General features: G+C 27.7%; 1 protein-coding gene across 1 annotated transcript; it reads right to left on the bottom strand.

Annotated features, from left to right (window-relative positions):
• Window positions 1-8,787: 8,787 nt before the first annotated feature.
• Window positions 8,788-15,947, bottom strand: LOC107612359 (transmembrane E3 ubiquitin-protein ligase FLY2). The gene is made up of 14 exons (XM_016314106.3): window positions 15,087-15,947; window positions 13,936-14,008; window positions 13,252-13,379; window positions 13,007-13,122; window positions 12,707-12,767; window positions 12,216-12,282; window positions 12,003-12,080; window positions 11,530-11,687; window positions 11,388-11,447; window positions 11,124-11,217; window positions 10,633-10,800; window positions 9,895-10,223; window positions 9,297-9,413; window positions 8,788-9,213 (listed from the first exon to the last, which is right to left on the bottom strand). The coding sequence occupies exons 1-14, from the start codon at window positions 15,264-15,266 to the stop codon at window positions 9,112-9,114; spliced, it is 1,731 nt and encodes a 576-aa protein (XP_016169592.1). The 5' UTR covers window positions 15,267-15,947; the 3' UTR covers window positions 8,788-9,111.
• Between the last annotated feature and the right edge of the window lie 885 nt (window positions 15,948-16,832).

Genomic DNA, 16,832 nt, shown 5'->3' with positions numbered 1-16,832 from the left:
TTTTTAGATAAAAAATTATTAAAAAATATAAATTTAAATAACTTTTTATATTATGCTATCATTTTATTCTAGATATATACATGAGAAGGTTAATTTTGTATTTTTTCAATATTTTTTTTATCGTATTCTTTTTTTAATACTCTCAATACTCATATTTTAAGTACTATTTTGGATTATAATACTCGATTATGTTTTTATTATTTTTTATTTATTAATTTTTTATTTAATTTGTCGTTTCTAATAATATTAATAATTTAAATTATAAAAAATTTACAATAACAAACCGTGTATAAGAATTACAATGACAAATCTTATAAAGTAAAAAAAAATAGATTCCATACTTTTTTAGTATTTTAAATACTTTTTTATTTAGTATTATTTTAGACTATAATTTTTATTTACTTATAACTCTATTATTACTTTATAACAAGTGTAATAACTCGTGTTATACACGTAATAAGATTAAAATTATAATTTTAAATTGTTCTATTAAAATTAATTTGAATTATAATAATTTAATTAATAAATAAGTAATATGATGTGCATTATTCGTTTTTTTAAATATGATATTAAATTTATTAACTCGAATATAATTATTAAGTGTATAAGAACTATGTTTGAATTATAAATTCTCTAAATAAAATTATTCCGTTTAAAATATTTAAACTACGATTTCAATCATAAATTACAATTATAATTTAAAAAATTTCTTTGATATGATATTACATTTTTTTCCTCCACTTCACTATTAATAGATTGATATTGCAAGTCTAAATTATAGTATTTTATTGAATCTTGACTGAAAAAAAAATAGTTACTTGTATCTATCATTCAATTTATTTAATACACTATGTGCTAACACTAATAATTTTTTTTTTAAAAATATATTAATAAAAATAGATATAATATAATTACAAATATATTATAAATAAATAAAATATATAAATAAATACTAAATCAATATGCTTACCATGGTGTATTAAATTATGTATTAGAGAATAATTATGTATTCGATTGCTTGGTGATCACGTAGAGAATTAAGTAATTGGATTGTAAATTGATCCCACTGTGTGTATATTATTTTTTCTCATTTTTGAATGAAAGCGAGAATTAAGAGAAATAAATAGTAATACATAAAGAAAAAAAAATTTTGCACCACAACACATAATTATTACCAAACAAAATATTCATATTAAAATATTAAAATTTTTCATATTGCAAATCATGAAGATCAATCACAATGTACTGGTCACTTCTCCTTATTTTTTACTATAATATAAATTTTTCTTTTCCCATCAAGAGTCTAATAACATCTAATTGAACAAAAAATTGAATTAAAAATACCAAATTAAGGTCAAATGAGTGAATAATATAAGATATTATAACTTTGTACGAGTATAAAATAAAGAGAATTTACTAATTTATTTTATGTTAAATGATAAAACCAACGGTAGTACATTAATAGAAGGATATACCTTAAAAAAAGCCACAATACAATTTCAAATATTATTATAAATAAACTGTTAAAGTTTTGTTATCGATAAAATGATACTATTATACAATTTTTTTGGTAAAACTTAAAATTAAAAGGAAAACAGTTTTGTGTGGTTTAATATAAATTAACTACGTACCAAATAAGTAGAATCGTTCATTTGTTTGTTTCAATATATCATCGACAAGCAAATTAAAATGATTATCTCGAATTTTACGATCATAGATCGTATGTACTATACGTGACTCATTTTTAAAAGATATTTTGCACGTGTGCGCAGTCGAAAGATATATTCCGCTTGATTCCTCAATCTTAAAATTTGAGAAGATATAGACTTTTCTTTCTACCAATTTATTCTCAAATATTTTTGTCAAATAATTCTTTATTAAACAACAAATTATATTTTATTGTACTGTACTACAAAACAAATTAAATATAAAAGCTATTAGCATCTACAAAGCTATTAAAAAGAATTGTCTTTGACTTATGAAATGATGTACTTATAAAATTAACTTAAGATACAAACTACAAATATTTATAAGAATTTAATTTTGTTGCACTGACAGTGTAAAGTAATTTTACACGTGCATCTAATTACGTAATAACATATCAGTAAAAATAACTACCTTTTACATTATTGACTGCATGAATGGTCATCCAAAATAATGAATGTGATTGCACGACTGTGTAAAATACTTAACAGTATCAGTACATCAAAATTAAACTCTATTTATAAACTCATTACTTGAAAAAATTTAGTAAAAGAATCAACTAATCTTATCATCTATTAGAACTATTTCTATGTAAGTCATCTTGTTCTTGTCAAACTTGGATGAGACTTTTTATAGCTTTATAATTCTTGTCTTTATTTTTCATACTTTCTCTTTTGTATAATCTACTATATGTGATACTATTGATATATATTATCGTAGACAGTAGCGGTATGAAAAAGAAAAAAAATAGAATAAAGACTATGTCAAAATTATAAATTTTCTAAATAATAAACATGAGAGAAAATTTACTATTACTTATTATATATACTAATAATATGTCAATATTTTTTAAAATATACTAATAATACTAATAGTTGAAAGATAATTGTACTACAATTATAATAAATCTAATTATTACTCTAAATAAATAAAATAAATAATATATTTGAAAACTAAAGAAAAAAGAATTAGCAGTAATTACGTTTGGAATGTTCCTGTGTTTTTGTTTTATTCTTTTTTGCTTGCTATTCCTTTATCTTAATGTTAGATCCAGAAAATTCTAAGTTTGAAATATAATAATGAATATGTCATGTGATAGAAAAATAATGAGTTAAAAGAGAATATATATATTATTGCTATATAGGGACAGATACAAAAATATATGTTATCATAGTAAAATATCACACTATAAACAATTATATTTGTGAAATAAATTTATTTATATACTATATTATATTATTTTATGTAAAATTAAACTCTGCTCTCCTAATTTAATATCATATATATATTTACTTTTGACATTGTCCAAAATTAAATTGGGATTATGTCTAAAGTCTTAACACTGTAAACGAGTATAATTAATGTCTAATATTTTAATAATTAAATACCTAAAATAAGTTAATAAATAACAATAATTAATACCTAAAATATCATATATATTTGCTCTCGATATTGTCTAAAATTGAATTGAGTTCATGTTCAAAGTTTTAATACCATAACTGGAGTATAATTGATACCTAAAATTTTAATAATTAAATACCTAAAATAAGTTAATTAAATAAAAATAATTAATACCTAAAATATTGAAAGGAATTTTTAATAAATGTGAGAAATAAAAATAAAAAAACTGATAAATAATAATAAATGTTATTATTATATCGAAAAAGAGTACTTCCAATTGGGAGGAAAAAAGAGCTCATGAAAATTTGATATTTCACTTTCATTAGTTGAGAGAAAATTTAATTTAGTATATTAAGTAGAAGTAGATTTTATTATTAGATGTTTTCACAAAAATTACATAAAATTATTTTCTCAAATCTTAATACATAAAAATGAAAAATTGGGTTATTATCACTCTATACTATATAATTTTTTTTTCATTATATTATACAACTTAAAATTATAATATTGTGTTACTATTAATTGTTGATACTTGCTATAATTATATCAAATTTAATTATGATCCTAAATAAATAAAATAGATAATAATTAGTATTATTTTTTATTCTTTTATACTCAATATTTACTGTAAATATAAAAAATATAATAACTAATAAATAAAAATATAAGTAAAAAATGAAACATATCAATTAAAATTAAATTTGTTAACTATTGAAGATAAACAATTGGTAATTATTTTAACATTTAATAAAAAATTATTTTTTTGTAATGAGATTGATCAATGACTTTTTAATTATTTTTATCTATTGCCTAATAATTTGCTAAATGATTAATCTTTTTAATTAATCTTATATCCATACAATTTAATTTCACAGTGATACTATGAATCATAGTAGTGTAATATATGTACTGTATAGACTTTTTCTATTATTATTATTATTATTATTATTATTATTATTATTATTATTATTATTATTATTATTATTATTATTATTATTATTATTATTATTGACTAATTGATATCAAATTAAATGGATCACCATTAACACGTGCACCAACTATTTACTAATAAAATTATTGCACATGAATGAGAATTAGAATTATATCAATTAATATAATTAAAATAATTAAAATATTCATGATTGATAATTAGTTTAATAATACATTGAATATTGATTTTATATAATTATAACGAAGATATATTTTTAAATTAGTATAATCATGCATTATTCATTAAATGCTAGTTAAATGCTAATTGTAATAAAATATAATTATAATAAATTTATTTGGGAGGAAAAAAGAATTAAAGAAAAGAAAAAAGATATAATACTAAATAAATAAATAATTATCAAATAATATAGTGTAAAAATTTCGTATTATATAAAGGATAATATAATCTCCAATGTATTCATTATATAAATAAGTAAGTTAAACATATTATCAAAATTTAAACACAACTAAAAATATTATTAGACATGTAAAACTTTATTGTTAATTTATTCTTACCCAATTATTAATTATTTTATTATTTGTTTACAATAATTTTATATAGTGGATTAAACTAATTGTCATATCAAAAATAATGTTTATTACTTGTAGTTTTTTAACTTAACTATTTTTTCCTTAGTTATACTAAGAGCAAATAAAAATAGAAATAAAAATAACTTAAAAACCGAAAAAAAAAGAAACATATTTAAAAATTTAAAAATAATATATTAAAAAAGAATAGTCGTAATATATAAATTGAGATAATAATTTAAATTTAAATGAATCTAAAATTAATTTAATCAAATACTAATATTAGAACTAAATTGCTTAAATAATATTTAATCTAATCTAGTCCTTAGACACGTTAAGATTCGAGTCATTCTCGTAACGACAATTGCAATTGAAACAACATAAGTTTGAACATTTAAAATTTGTGCAAATTTAGACCATTCTGTTGTTAAATAAGCTTCATCATCCGCTATCCATGTAATGTGGCAAAGTATAAAATTGCCACACCGTGAAACTAAACTTATTTTTATTCCCCTCAATGGCAAAAGAAGGCCTGTAATTTCTGAAAAAATCACAATATGTTACAAAATTATTTTAATTACAAAAAGTTTAAAATAAGAAAATTTGAATATATTACCAATCGTTGAAATTGCATCTCCGAGTTTGACACGAATTTACCAAAACTGAATTTAAATTGAGAAAATTTAATCTCATTATGTGCTCCACTTCCAGGCAAACGTAGAAAGTTTGGAGGGGATGAAACTTGAACTTGCCCTACAAAGCTCCGTGCAAACAATTCCTCAATCAAAAATCGAGTTCCTTCCAAGAAAACAAACTTTACCCACACTCCATTAGGTTGGTCATAATATGTGAGTAGATCCAACCATCCTTCGGTAAAATAGAGTTTACTGCCCCTTCATAGGCTTCATTGGACGCTTACATCCATATAATTAGAACCCGAATCAGTGAATACAACTTGAGATGGTATTTAATAGATGTGGTGCATGGTAAACGATTGTGATAAAAGACAATCGCACTGGAACATTAGACGAAAAGAATAAATTGCAATAAGAACAATCATTAAATTATCAAAAGAATAATATAATAGAATGAGTATATAAAAAATGCTATAAAAAATTATAAATTGTACCTTAAAAAGATCAACTTCGATGAAAAACGAAGAATACATTCTTATTCTACGAAGTAGTCAATGAAAAATAATAAATTAAAAAAATGAGTTGACTCTTAGATTTAGCTCGCGAACCACAAAACACACTATATATAGCCTTTATTAGAACAAAAATAATTATATAAATTAGTTATTATTAAGTTAATTTTTTATTATTTATGTTATACATCATATATTTGCCGTGATTGAATAAATCACATTATCATATCATATATATTTTTATCATAATTAAAATCATAGATTTTTATTTTTTAAAGTAGATATCAATATCAACTTGTCAAAAATTACCATTAATTTAAAATTATATTACAATAATTGAAAATTAAAATTATTGACAATTAACATAATTATGTATTAAATGTTGATTTGATGTATAGTTATAAAAAAAATAATGACAATTAACATAATTATGTATTAAATGCTAATTTGATGACAATTAACATAATTATGTAGAAAATAAAATATAGCAACCAAAATTAAATTTGTTAACTAATTAAAGTTACGTAGACAACGTTTTTGACAATTATTTTAGCATTTAATAATAATAATAATAATAATAATAATAATAATAATAATAATAATAATAATCAAACTACTTTTACAAAAAAGTCGTAAGTTGACAAAAGTCTCTAGCTAAGAAGACCAAGATATTTGCAGATAAAAAATTAAATAATAAGATTTTTAGTTATTATTTTTATATGAAAAAATATAATTTTTTATTAGTAATTAATTTTAACATTTGTTATCTAAAATTTAAAATAATTTAATGTGTATACTTTTACATTTAAAATATTTTAATTGTAAAAAAATATCGGATGACATATTTTGATTTGTCAAATTACTAATATAAAATATAATTATATATAGAGTAAAAATAGTAGAGAGATGGAGAGAGGTAGATGAGAGAATTTAGGAAAGGAGTTTATTAATTTTGAAAAAAAAATATTTTCTCTCAATTTTAATAAGAGTGTCATGTGACACATTTGATTATTAAATTAGATAGTAATATATAATACATAATATAGGTATATTTCAATTAGATAGTAATATGTGATACATATAGAAGCATAATGAACTAAATTCTCAAGGACCTATTTGTCCTTCGAACTTTATTTGCAAAATGACGTCAAAGACTTATTTGTCCTTCGAACTTTATTCTCCTTTCAGTGTGGCACGGTAACGGACACCTGGACACCGTTTCAGCCACGTCAGCCAGTTCCATTTGGTGTATGAGAGGCAAATAGAAGGAAGGAGTAAATTGTCCTCTATTTGTTAAAGTCAGGGACCTTTTTTGTATTTAAATTTTGTCAGTGATGTATTTGTCAAAAATTTAAAAAGTAAGGGACTTATCTGTCTTTTTCCCATAATTTTAATATCAAACAAAGTTCTCAACAATAAACTGTTACCAAGATATTCAAATATGCCTTCACAAGAACTTACCAATTCAAAAGTGCATACAATTCATAAAGTGCATACAATTAAATCTGTTTTCACAAGAACTTGCAGGATTTAAAAGTGCATACAACTCAACAATTCATAAAAAATATGCCTTCACAAGAATTTACGAGACAAAACGAAGAAAGCAACAACTCTAACAACAACCAATAAAAAAAAGGAGGACGAGCGCCACATAAAAAGACTAAGTCCATCAACTAAAACAAATGTAAAAATCAAGCACCAAATAAAAATGTCACTTTGTACAACTCCACCATCCAAATCTTTTGTACTACAAATTATTTTAAATAGAACACCTTTTAAATTTAACTTTACTTTACACATATTTAATTTAATTCTACAAAACATAATAATTTTTAATATTTATTATATATTATCATTAATTTACCACCCCACGCATTGCGCGAGTCTCATTCTAGTTTTACTTAAAACTCGAGTTCATAGTGTGAAATAACATTTGCATTTAGAATAAAAAAAATAACCAAGCAAAAGTTTAAAATATTTTTCATGGTCCAAACTAGGGGTGCACAGACCCGGTCCGGCCCGAAGTCCGGCCCGGTCCCGAATACTTTTGGGGCTAATTTGATGTGATTTTATCGGGTTTAGGGCCGGGTAAGGGTCTCAAAAATAGACTCGGTCATTATTTCGGTTCGGGTCCGGGCCATAGCTCGGGTCACCCGAAGTCGGCCCGGTGACCCGGTCATCATACACAATTAATATTTTATGTTATTAGTGATGGATCATGACTATTCTTATGTGGAATTTAAGTATTGTAAATCTTAATATTTTGTGTTATTAGTCATTATAAGACTATAAGTTAATGTTTTATGTTTAGAATGCATAAGACTTTATACTAATGCATAATATTATGTTATTTGTATTGATTTAAATATTTGGTATTATTAGACAATATTAGTATTGATTGTGATTATACTTTAGTATTTATTGTGGTTATGCTTTAATTTTGAAGAAGGGTTGGTTCTTATTATATTTTTCTAAGTGAATTTTACCATGTTAAATAATGGTTGGAGTCTTGGAAATTTGGATATTTTTACATGCTAACTTACAAGAAGGTATCAACGTAATGTAATGTTAACGGTCCGGTTTTCACCCGGTTTTCATCCGGTATAATTGTGGCTCGAAAGTGTATTAGTTTCATCGGGTCTAGGGCCGGGTTCGGGTCTAATAAATAGACCCGGCGTATATTTTGGGTCGGGTCTGGGTCACATCAAACCCGGCTTCACCCGGCCCATGTGCACCCCTAGTCCAAACGCCAAACCAAACATATCCATGTCGATAGCCAGCATGATTTTGGGGGTTGAAATTAGGTACATGGGAACTTCTGGTGAAAATGCAAGCCAATCCCAAAATAAAAAATATAAACATCCTTGATTACTTCATGACTAATCTTTTGGACAGTCAAAACTCAACTTATTCACAAAGGAATCAGAAACAGCAGTTATCAAGAGGAATTTTCAACCAAATAATGCTGCACTTTTGCATATTGATTTCAATTTTTAAAATCTAAGATACTGCAATTCTAACTTGAACGCAATTAAAATATAAAGAATAAAAGTATTCTTCCTATGTGGGGAAAAATATTACAATTGAGTTGATTGCTTCCCCAAATTTATGTACAGAAAACATAGCATCTGAAACTAAATTGTTTCTATTAGAGGTTGAAACCCGTCATTAATATCATAAGAAAAAGGGTAACCAGACCCGTGTAATTTCATTTCTCTCCTGTAATGTTTGAAGTATAACAATGTAACACTTGGATGCCATTAACCATATAATGCCAAAAAAAATACGAAGATGAGCCGGGGTCAGTTGATCCTATGGACATACACTGTAAAAGTCTCTCGCTATGCCGGAGGTAGAGAGCGCCGGCAAGTTGGGCACTCCATCTTTATATCCATCCATCTTTGCAAACAACCAGAGTGGAAGAAATGATCACAAGGTGTCACCTGTGTAAGAGAGTGCCCTTAGACTTCAATCCAGATTATGAAGTTTAAAAATGCAAAGGTTGTAACATTTTATATTGGCCTACCATGCAGTCATTAGACCGTTGAGTATGATCAATGGATGTCATGCAAATCACACAGTCCGAAGCATGTCTTGCATCTTGATCAAACCTCCTATAGTAGCTATATTTCTCAGGTAGTATCTGTAAATCATATAGATATAGGATGACTCGGAAAGAATCATTCATGAAAATTTTGCAAATTCAGAAAGAATGAGAACTAGTAGGCTGTAAAATCATGCTTGTACAAGATAACCAACATTATGGAGCAAAATTACCAAAGATGCATAAAGGATCGCCGAGTCTTTCCCCGCTAGGTACGGCAAGTTACATAGACATAGACGCTAAAATGTCCTACGTTAATTTTGTCAATAAACAAACTATTCATATATACCCCATCAGTTCCCTTGTATTTATCACTGTTACCCTTTTTTTTAAATACATCTTTGGATCAATGTATCTATCAATGAAAGGGAACAGAAAGAGTATGTAAATCTTTGTTAAAGCTTAAAACAATGCCATACAAGTAAATACAACCACACATTCAACTAATTCAAAGGAATAGGATGAAGTTATATCAATGCATAAGTATTTGCATAGCATCAAGAAGACAGTTGAGCCTAACCTGACGAGGAATGAACCATCGAGACCCAAGATAATGCTGAAGAAGAAGAACTGCGGCTTGAAGCCCAATAAATACAGCCAAATAAAGACACCAGCTCCTATCTGATTCTATGCGCATGAAATTGTTAGGACAACCAAAAACATACAAGGGGATTGCTAACCGAGTAATGGTTATCCCTAAGATATAGTGAGGATGCAATGGCTTGCGTGAATCGCGAATAACATTGGTGATTATCTGAGGTATCCAGAAAGAGTACATAAGAAGAAGAATTGGTCTTAAATAATGATGGAACTCATACATCAAAAGAATGCCTCCCAACAAGATTCCATCTGCAAAAGAAAGTTAAGAAGTTAAATTTCAGCCACTCTTCATACAACATAAAACTCGATGCATGTAAGTTCAAAGGTTCATGTTGCCCCAAAAGAAATACAGTAAATGCTATGAAATTCGAAGTTATTAGCAGCATTTTGAAGAGCTATTCAAATGAAGTCAATCAAACCCCATAATAAATTCAAGCACACAACATAGTTTCCTCTCGTGGAATAAACGGGGAAAAAAACTTAATAATAAATAGATTGACTCTAGATTGATAAACAGATACAAAAGTAGTTCATCTCGGGACAGTAGACAACTTGATAACAAATATTATGGAATCAATGACTCCAAGGAATACCCTAGTTGATAAGATCACGCAAAATCAGATTGCACCAACAAAATTTAATTCTTATGAGTACTTACAGAAACGACTGTATAACATGGAAAGTTCACGCCTCATTGTCTCCCAACCTTCCCCATTACTCAAAGGTCTACTAGCCTTCCAGATGGCGAGAAGATATCTCATCTCAAATATTGAAAAGACAACAAACTTGAAAAATGCGGCAGTTGCAAAAGCATTAAACAAGGATTCTGCATGTCAAGAAGCAACATCAATTATTCAGCTAAGAATCTGGCTTCTTTCTTTGTCATTTTTCTTTTTTTTGGCAGGGGGAGGGGGAGTGATGTATGGTATACAGTTTACAAATCAATGGGATGAAGCTGCACAAATCATTAGTGCTGCATTAGCCATGCTTTCTTACTATTACTATGGAAACATTAATCACACAAGTCCACTCTATTTTAAGATGATAATATATAACACAATTAATTTGAAAACCGAGCACTGTGTTTTAAACACACATATTCTTCCCCAATTATGTGACCCCACAAAAAAAATTATCGGTTCAACTTACCAACTAGTATTCCTGCAGTAAGGTGTAAAAGGCAGAGATATGCATCCATTATCGCCTGCTGGCCAATCATTAATATTGAAACCTTAGCAGCACCCTGTAAAGGCATATCTTAATCAAATTCATTTTCTACAAATATATTCACAAAATTATGAAAACTTATGACAAATAATGTTTGGTACATTAAGCCATAAATTGAAAAGTTTTATATTATTTCCATTTGTCAAATCTACGACATAAAAATAAAAATACGAAGTAAATTCTTACAGACTGAGTGCTGCTATGCTCCATTTGACGAATCAATAGAAGAACTTGCACAAAAGAGATCTGGTATATGCACATTAAGGAGCTCACACATAACAGAAAATAAGTGTCATAAAGCTGTAAACCATTCATGATTGAAGGATACAAAAGTAACCATCAAGGTATAGTTCACTGCTTTGTTGTAATAGACCTCAATGTTAACAGAAGTTGCATTTAACAGTAAAGCTGAGAAGCAGTCCCCATCATCATCCACCGAGGGACTCTCCATTAACCCTTCTAGGTGAAAACGATCACGCTCGCCGTCTATAAGAAATAATATAACAAATCAGTAAACCATTGGGGCAAAAATATACAAGAATGCACCCAGGTAGCACATAAATGATGGAAAAATACATTGTAACATACATATAATTCTTCTACAATCAATCTAAATGTAACAAACAATAAACATTTGGTAATATTCAATGTGATCATAGATTTCATGTTGGCATTGCAATGGAAAAACTCAAAAAGATATAGTAAAAGAAACATGAACGAAGGCATATAGAAACATTCCAATTTCACATTGAAGTAGAGAAAGGAATAGAAAGTTTTCAAATGCTAAGAGAACACAAGTACCACTTTTTGAGGATGGCAAGCGTGAAATCTGTGCAGCGATTTCAATATTACAATGTTTATCCATTTCATGCATTGGAGCTGTAATAAGGTAAAAAAGTAGCAAGTCAATAGTACAACATAAATAGACAAAAGAAGAAGAAAAAGAGGAAAAGGGGAAGGAGAGAGGGGGGGGGGGGATCCCTTTAAAATACACTAGAATGAAAGATAAATTACAGTGTTTTCTTCTCCATATCTTATCTCGTGAAGAATCTTGAAGCACCTGAGAAGAGAAAACCCCAAGCTGCATACAATGTATATAGCAAGTAAACATGCTTAGTGGTACTAAGATGAAAAGAAGGAAAGTACAAGGAATTTTTACATTAATTAATCCTCCATAGTGAAAAGAAAGAGAATCAATAGCAGCGAAATAGGGGAAACAATAATAAACCTTTTATCAAATTTTTTTAATTTCACCATTTTATTAAAGCTCGAATGACACTTTCTTATCAATTATCATAAATAACACCTAGGACGCCCTTCTATTTCATCCTCCTGCTTGAAGCCTATGATTACATACTTTTTCTCTTCCCTATCATTTTGGATGATAAACCTATTGTCTTTGCCACATAGACCAATTTATACAATGTGAAAGATCAATGATATGCATGTAAAAGAAAATACATAACTAAATATAGAACAAAGATAATGTCAAGAAAGATGGTTACCAGATGATATGGATTAGAAAAAATATAGTCATCATCCTGACTTGAGTCTCCCTCTTTTCCACTGCAACAGGAGGAAAAGAAAGTGTTAAGCACATTCTGATTCTAGATAATACCGGTTAGTCTAATGATTATGAGTATTTCTTTGTAAATACAGCAGAGTATTAAAGAACTTATTTAAGTGAAATTCAGAACTAGAATGAAAAGAAATTTAAACTTTACAGAAGCATGGTCATTTTTGTGAACTAAAGGTTACTATAATTTGATCTACATATTTGATGGTATTATACATATGAAACTAACCTGTTGGCCACCAACCGAAGCTGTCGAAAAGGCCAAATATATACACCTTCTACTTTGATTTGAGCACCCCCAACATCATATTCACTGTCGAAAACATCGTGGTATATAATGACCCCCTGACAAGAGAGAATTCAAAAGTTAATAAATTAGCTATATGAAGGATGACATGTGATAGAATTAATAAGAAACTATATTTCATATGAAAGTTGAATTCTCTGAAATTAGCTTCACAGTTCAAATCTCACCTGGATATAATGTACTCCAGTTATCTTTGTGGGCGTACTAATTAATTCAATTACGGAACTACCGCGTGTTTTTCTGATATCTGGAAATCTAGAAGAGCCATTTGCCGTATCCAGAAACTTCCAAGTCCCTGCATTCAAGAGATTAACACAAACATCCTCAAACTCTGAAAGACTACAAATATATTCTACAACAAATAAAATAATAAAGTTTATTCAAACATAGCACACACTGTTTCAAAGTGAAGCTATTAGAATTACATGATCTGACCGTTAGATATATAACCACCATTCATGTGTATGAGGGTGAATGCATGACTCCATCCACACCTAAAGAGTCAAGCTTTCTCACCCTCATTCACACCTTCCTACTGATTGTGCCAGGTGGCTAGTTACAGGGATATTATCACTTTCACTCTTTCTCTCTTTTAGCATTAGAAGCTTCTCTTCCTCTCTCAATTGGTCTCACTACTACCTCAGGGTGTGTAACATCAGCCTTTAACAAAATTGTTCTGTCCTCATAAAAAAGCAATTTAATCTACTGAAGAATGAACTTGTTCAAATTATGAAGTAGTTACAAATAAAGCAAGATTTGATACATTAAACATGTGAAAAACAGACCAAAACAACAACTCAAAAGATAACATGAAACCCCGAATACAATCATAAGCATTAAAGAATACAAACCTCTGTAAGTTCCTGTAATGTTCCATTGTGAAAATGGACCAATATCACTCTCTTCTTTTCTTGTAAATAGCCACTGAGAAAACCAATGATCAATTAGTACATGGGGCAAGTTTTTCCTCAACACAGATTAGCTAAATTTTTAATTAAAACCAATTTTGATTAGCTCTCCTTTCAACAGATTTTCCTCAATCATAGTAAAATCACAATTTATCAATTAAGATAATTTTGAATCACATGCCAGTGTTTGTGCAAGTTAAATATAAAAAAAACACAAACCAATGGTCCTACGATGAAATGCTAAGCCCTTCGAGGTACTAACAAATTAGTAAAAATCACATCACAAAATGAGTAGTCCTTTACAATAAACATAATTACAAATGATCTAACTTGTTTTCCATTTTAAGGCACAATGTGCTTGTGCTACTTCCAATACAGGTTTGAAAATGTATGCCACTACAAATTTGGGAAGCAGAGAACTATTTGGATAAGAAGAAAATAGTTTGCAAAAGGTCCATTGCCAAAGTGGCTGTTTAAAAGCCACTTAATTGATCAATTTTAATACTAGTGGGACTCTTGGTTTATGGAACTTGGAAAATGTAGCATGTTCGTAACCGGCTTTTTGTTACAATTTCTTACCTTCCTTATCTTGCTCAGAAGTGTGTCTTCTTCAACCCTCTCATTAAGTTAATTAATGACGAAGTTAACAAAACTTACAAACATCCTCAACCGATTAAATATCATCACCTATTTCTTCTCTAATGTTTAGAACTTCAAACACCTTCATCCCTTTCCCCAAACAGCATTGCCATCTTTTTAACATAAAAACACTAAACTAAGTCCCACATTTCTACTTTCTAGTTTCACAACAGAAAGCTACAGTAGTAAGTATAGCAAACTCTCTCACAGCTTAACTGACAACAACTATAATAGCAGCAAGGCAATTAAGTGCTCCCAACTAGCTAGGGTCATCTACATGGAAAAAATGGCATTACAGAGGAATGTTGTGATTCATATCAAATATAATAGAAGCACAGCATAATAATTAAAAGGTACTACTTTTGAAAATAGAATAAAAACACACATTTTATTTTCACCATAGTCAATATATTAAATTAAAGACAAGGTTCTTTAAGCAAAGTGAAGTGGCAAACCTCATCACCCCAAGAACGAGTTCTCTCCCTCAAGGGTCTCAGAGCAGCCACAGGGTGAAGAAACAGTAGAAAAATCCACCAACCAAATGCAATCTGTAACAAAATCCCTAGTCCCTTCCTCCTCTTAAACAACCAAAGCTCCAATCTTTCAATAGCAACCATGTCAATTCTCAATTCCATCCCAGAAAAAACAAAAATTCAGCTCAAATTCAACGACCCAATTCTCCGTTGGAGCTGATTAGAGAGAACCCAAGGAAATAACCCAACACCAATCATATCAAATAGCAATTAGCTTGACAAATTCAAAGAAGCCAGACAAAAAATTGAGAAAAACGGTTGCTTGAGAATGAGTCAAAAGGGAAGAACCCACGTTGATTCAGATACAGAAAGTGAAAGGCCAACGAACTCAAATTGGTCACACACAAGAAATTTTGGGAGCAAATTCCAAAAGGTATGCCTTCAACAGCATCAGCATACAAACAAATGTAACTTCCGCCGTACAAATCAATAATCCAATTAAAAAAAAAAAAGAGAGAGAGAAGAGCACAATTATGATGTTGGATTTGGAACAGCGATTTTCTTGTGTGTTTATTTGTTAGCAAAGGTTTGTTGACAATTTCAGAGTGTCCTTGTTTTTTTGGTAAACGGAAGTCGCAATGGCTCTTTCTCTTTCTCCTTCTCCTTCTCCCTCTTTGCCCTGTAAGAGAGAGGAGAGAGAAAACTAGATTATAGGTTAATCAGGCTTCATTACGTAGCTCCATTCAGCTCTGAATAAAATAATAGTAACAAATAAATAATTAGCAGTAGCTTTTCATTTTTTATTTGAATTTTTCAGTTGAAACTTGAAACTCTCATTATTATGGCTGCGATTGGAAGCTCTTACCTAATAATCTATCAAGTACCAACAATAAGTTAACGATGAGCTAACAATAAGCGCCAGATCTTTAAATAAGTTTTAATTGATGATGAATTAGCCTTTAATTTATTAGATTAAAAAATATAGTGAGTAACTAAAAAATAAAATTAATTAAAAATAATTAAAATTTATTTTATTTAGTATTTATTAATTATTAGAATAATTAAAATATATTTTTAAAATAAATTAAAAAATATATTTTATTATTTATTAAAATATTATTATAATTTATTTAAAAAAATATTTTATATTTTATATCTTATAAAAATTTAAATTTTATATATTTATGTGTCTTATATTATATTGTATTTTATGTTTATATCAGTATTTTTACATCGTAGATAATAATATAACAATAATTAGGAGTCAGATTTTTATTATTGTATATAGATATACATGCCAAGATAATTAAAGTAAAGAAATCTTATCTTGACATCTTCTGGAGGAGTTGTCTAAGATTGATACTTGTTTTAGTTTTTAAATTAAATATAAGAAATTTATAACTTCAATAAGATTTTTTTGTAATTTGGATAATATTTACGAAAAAGAAAATATATGCATGTTGTCACGTGCATTAAACTAAAAATATTTAAAAATATTATGTGTCACTCACTAGATTATTATATATTTGTAAATAAATAAATATGTTATATTATATATTTTGTATTTTATATTTAAATATATATTATAATAAAAAAATATCTAATTTAGTTACTGATTCACGTAGTATGATTAAAAATTTTAAAATTTTTCTATTTACGTTTTTCAGATGATATTCTAGGTAAAAAAGTATTATCACCCTTAAGTAAATTTTAAAGTTATGAAACGAA

Source organism: Arachis ipaensis, chromosome B8 (genome assembly GCF_059453495.1).
Source record: "Arachis ipaensis isolate K30076 ecotype BB chromosome B8, ASM5945349v1, whole genome shotgun sequence".
Taxonomy (NCBI): domain Eukaryota; kingdom Viridiplantae; phylum Streptophyta; class Magnoliopsida; order Fabales; family Fabaceae; genus Arachis; species Arachis ipaensis.
This window is presented reverse-complemented; position numbering and strand designations above follow the sequence as displayed.

What these genes read in the sequence shown, in the direction of transcription:
- LOC107612359 (XM_016314106.3), bottom strand. Translation starts at nt 15,266, where the DNA reads ATGGAATTGAGAATTGACATGGTTGCTATTGAAAGATTGGAGCTTTGG. An exon ending in ATACCTTGATGGTTACTTTT is followed by an intron (nt 11,448 to 11,529) that starts GTATCCTTCAAT and finishes TGCATATACCAG; the next exon opens with ATCTCTTTTGTGCAAGTTCT. An exon ending in AGCATAGCAGCACTCAGTCT is followed by an intron (nt 11,218 to 11,387) that starts GTAAGAATTTAC and finishes ATGCCTTTACAG; the next exon opens with GGTGCTGCTAAGGTTTCAAT.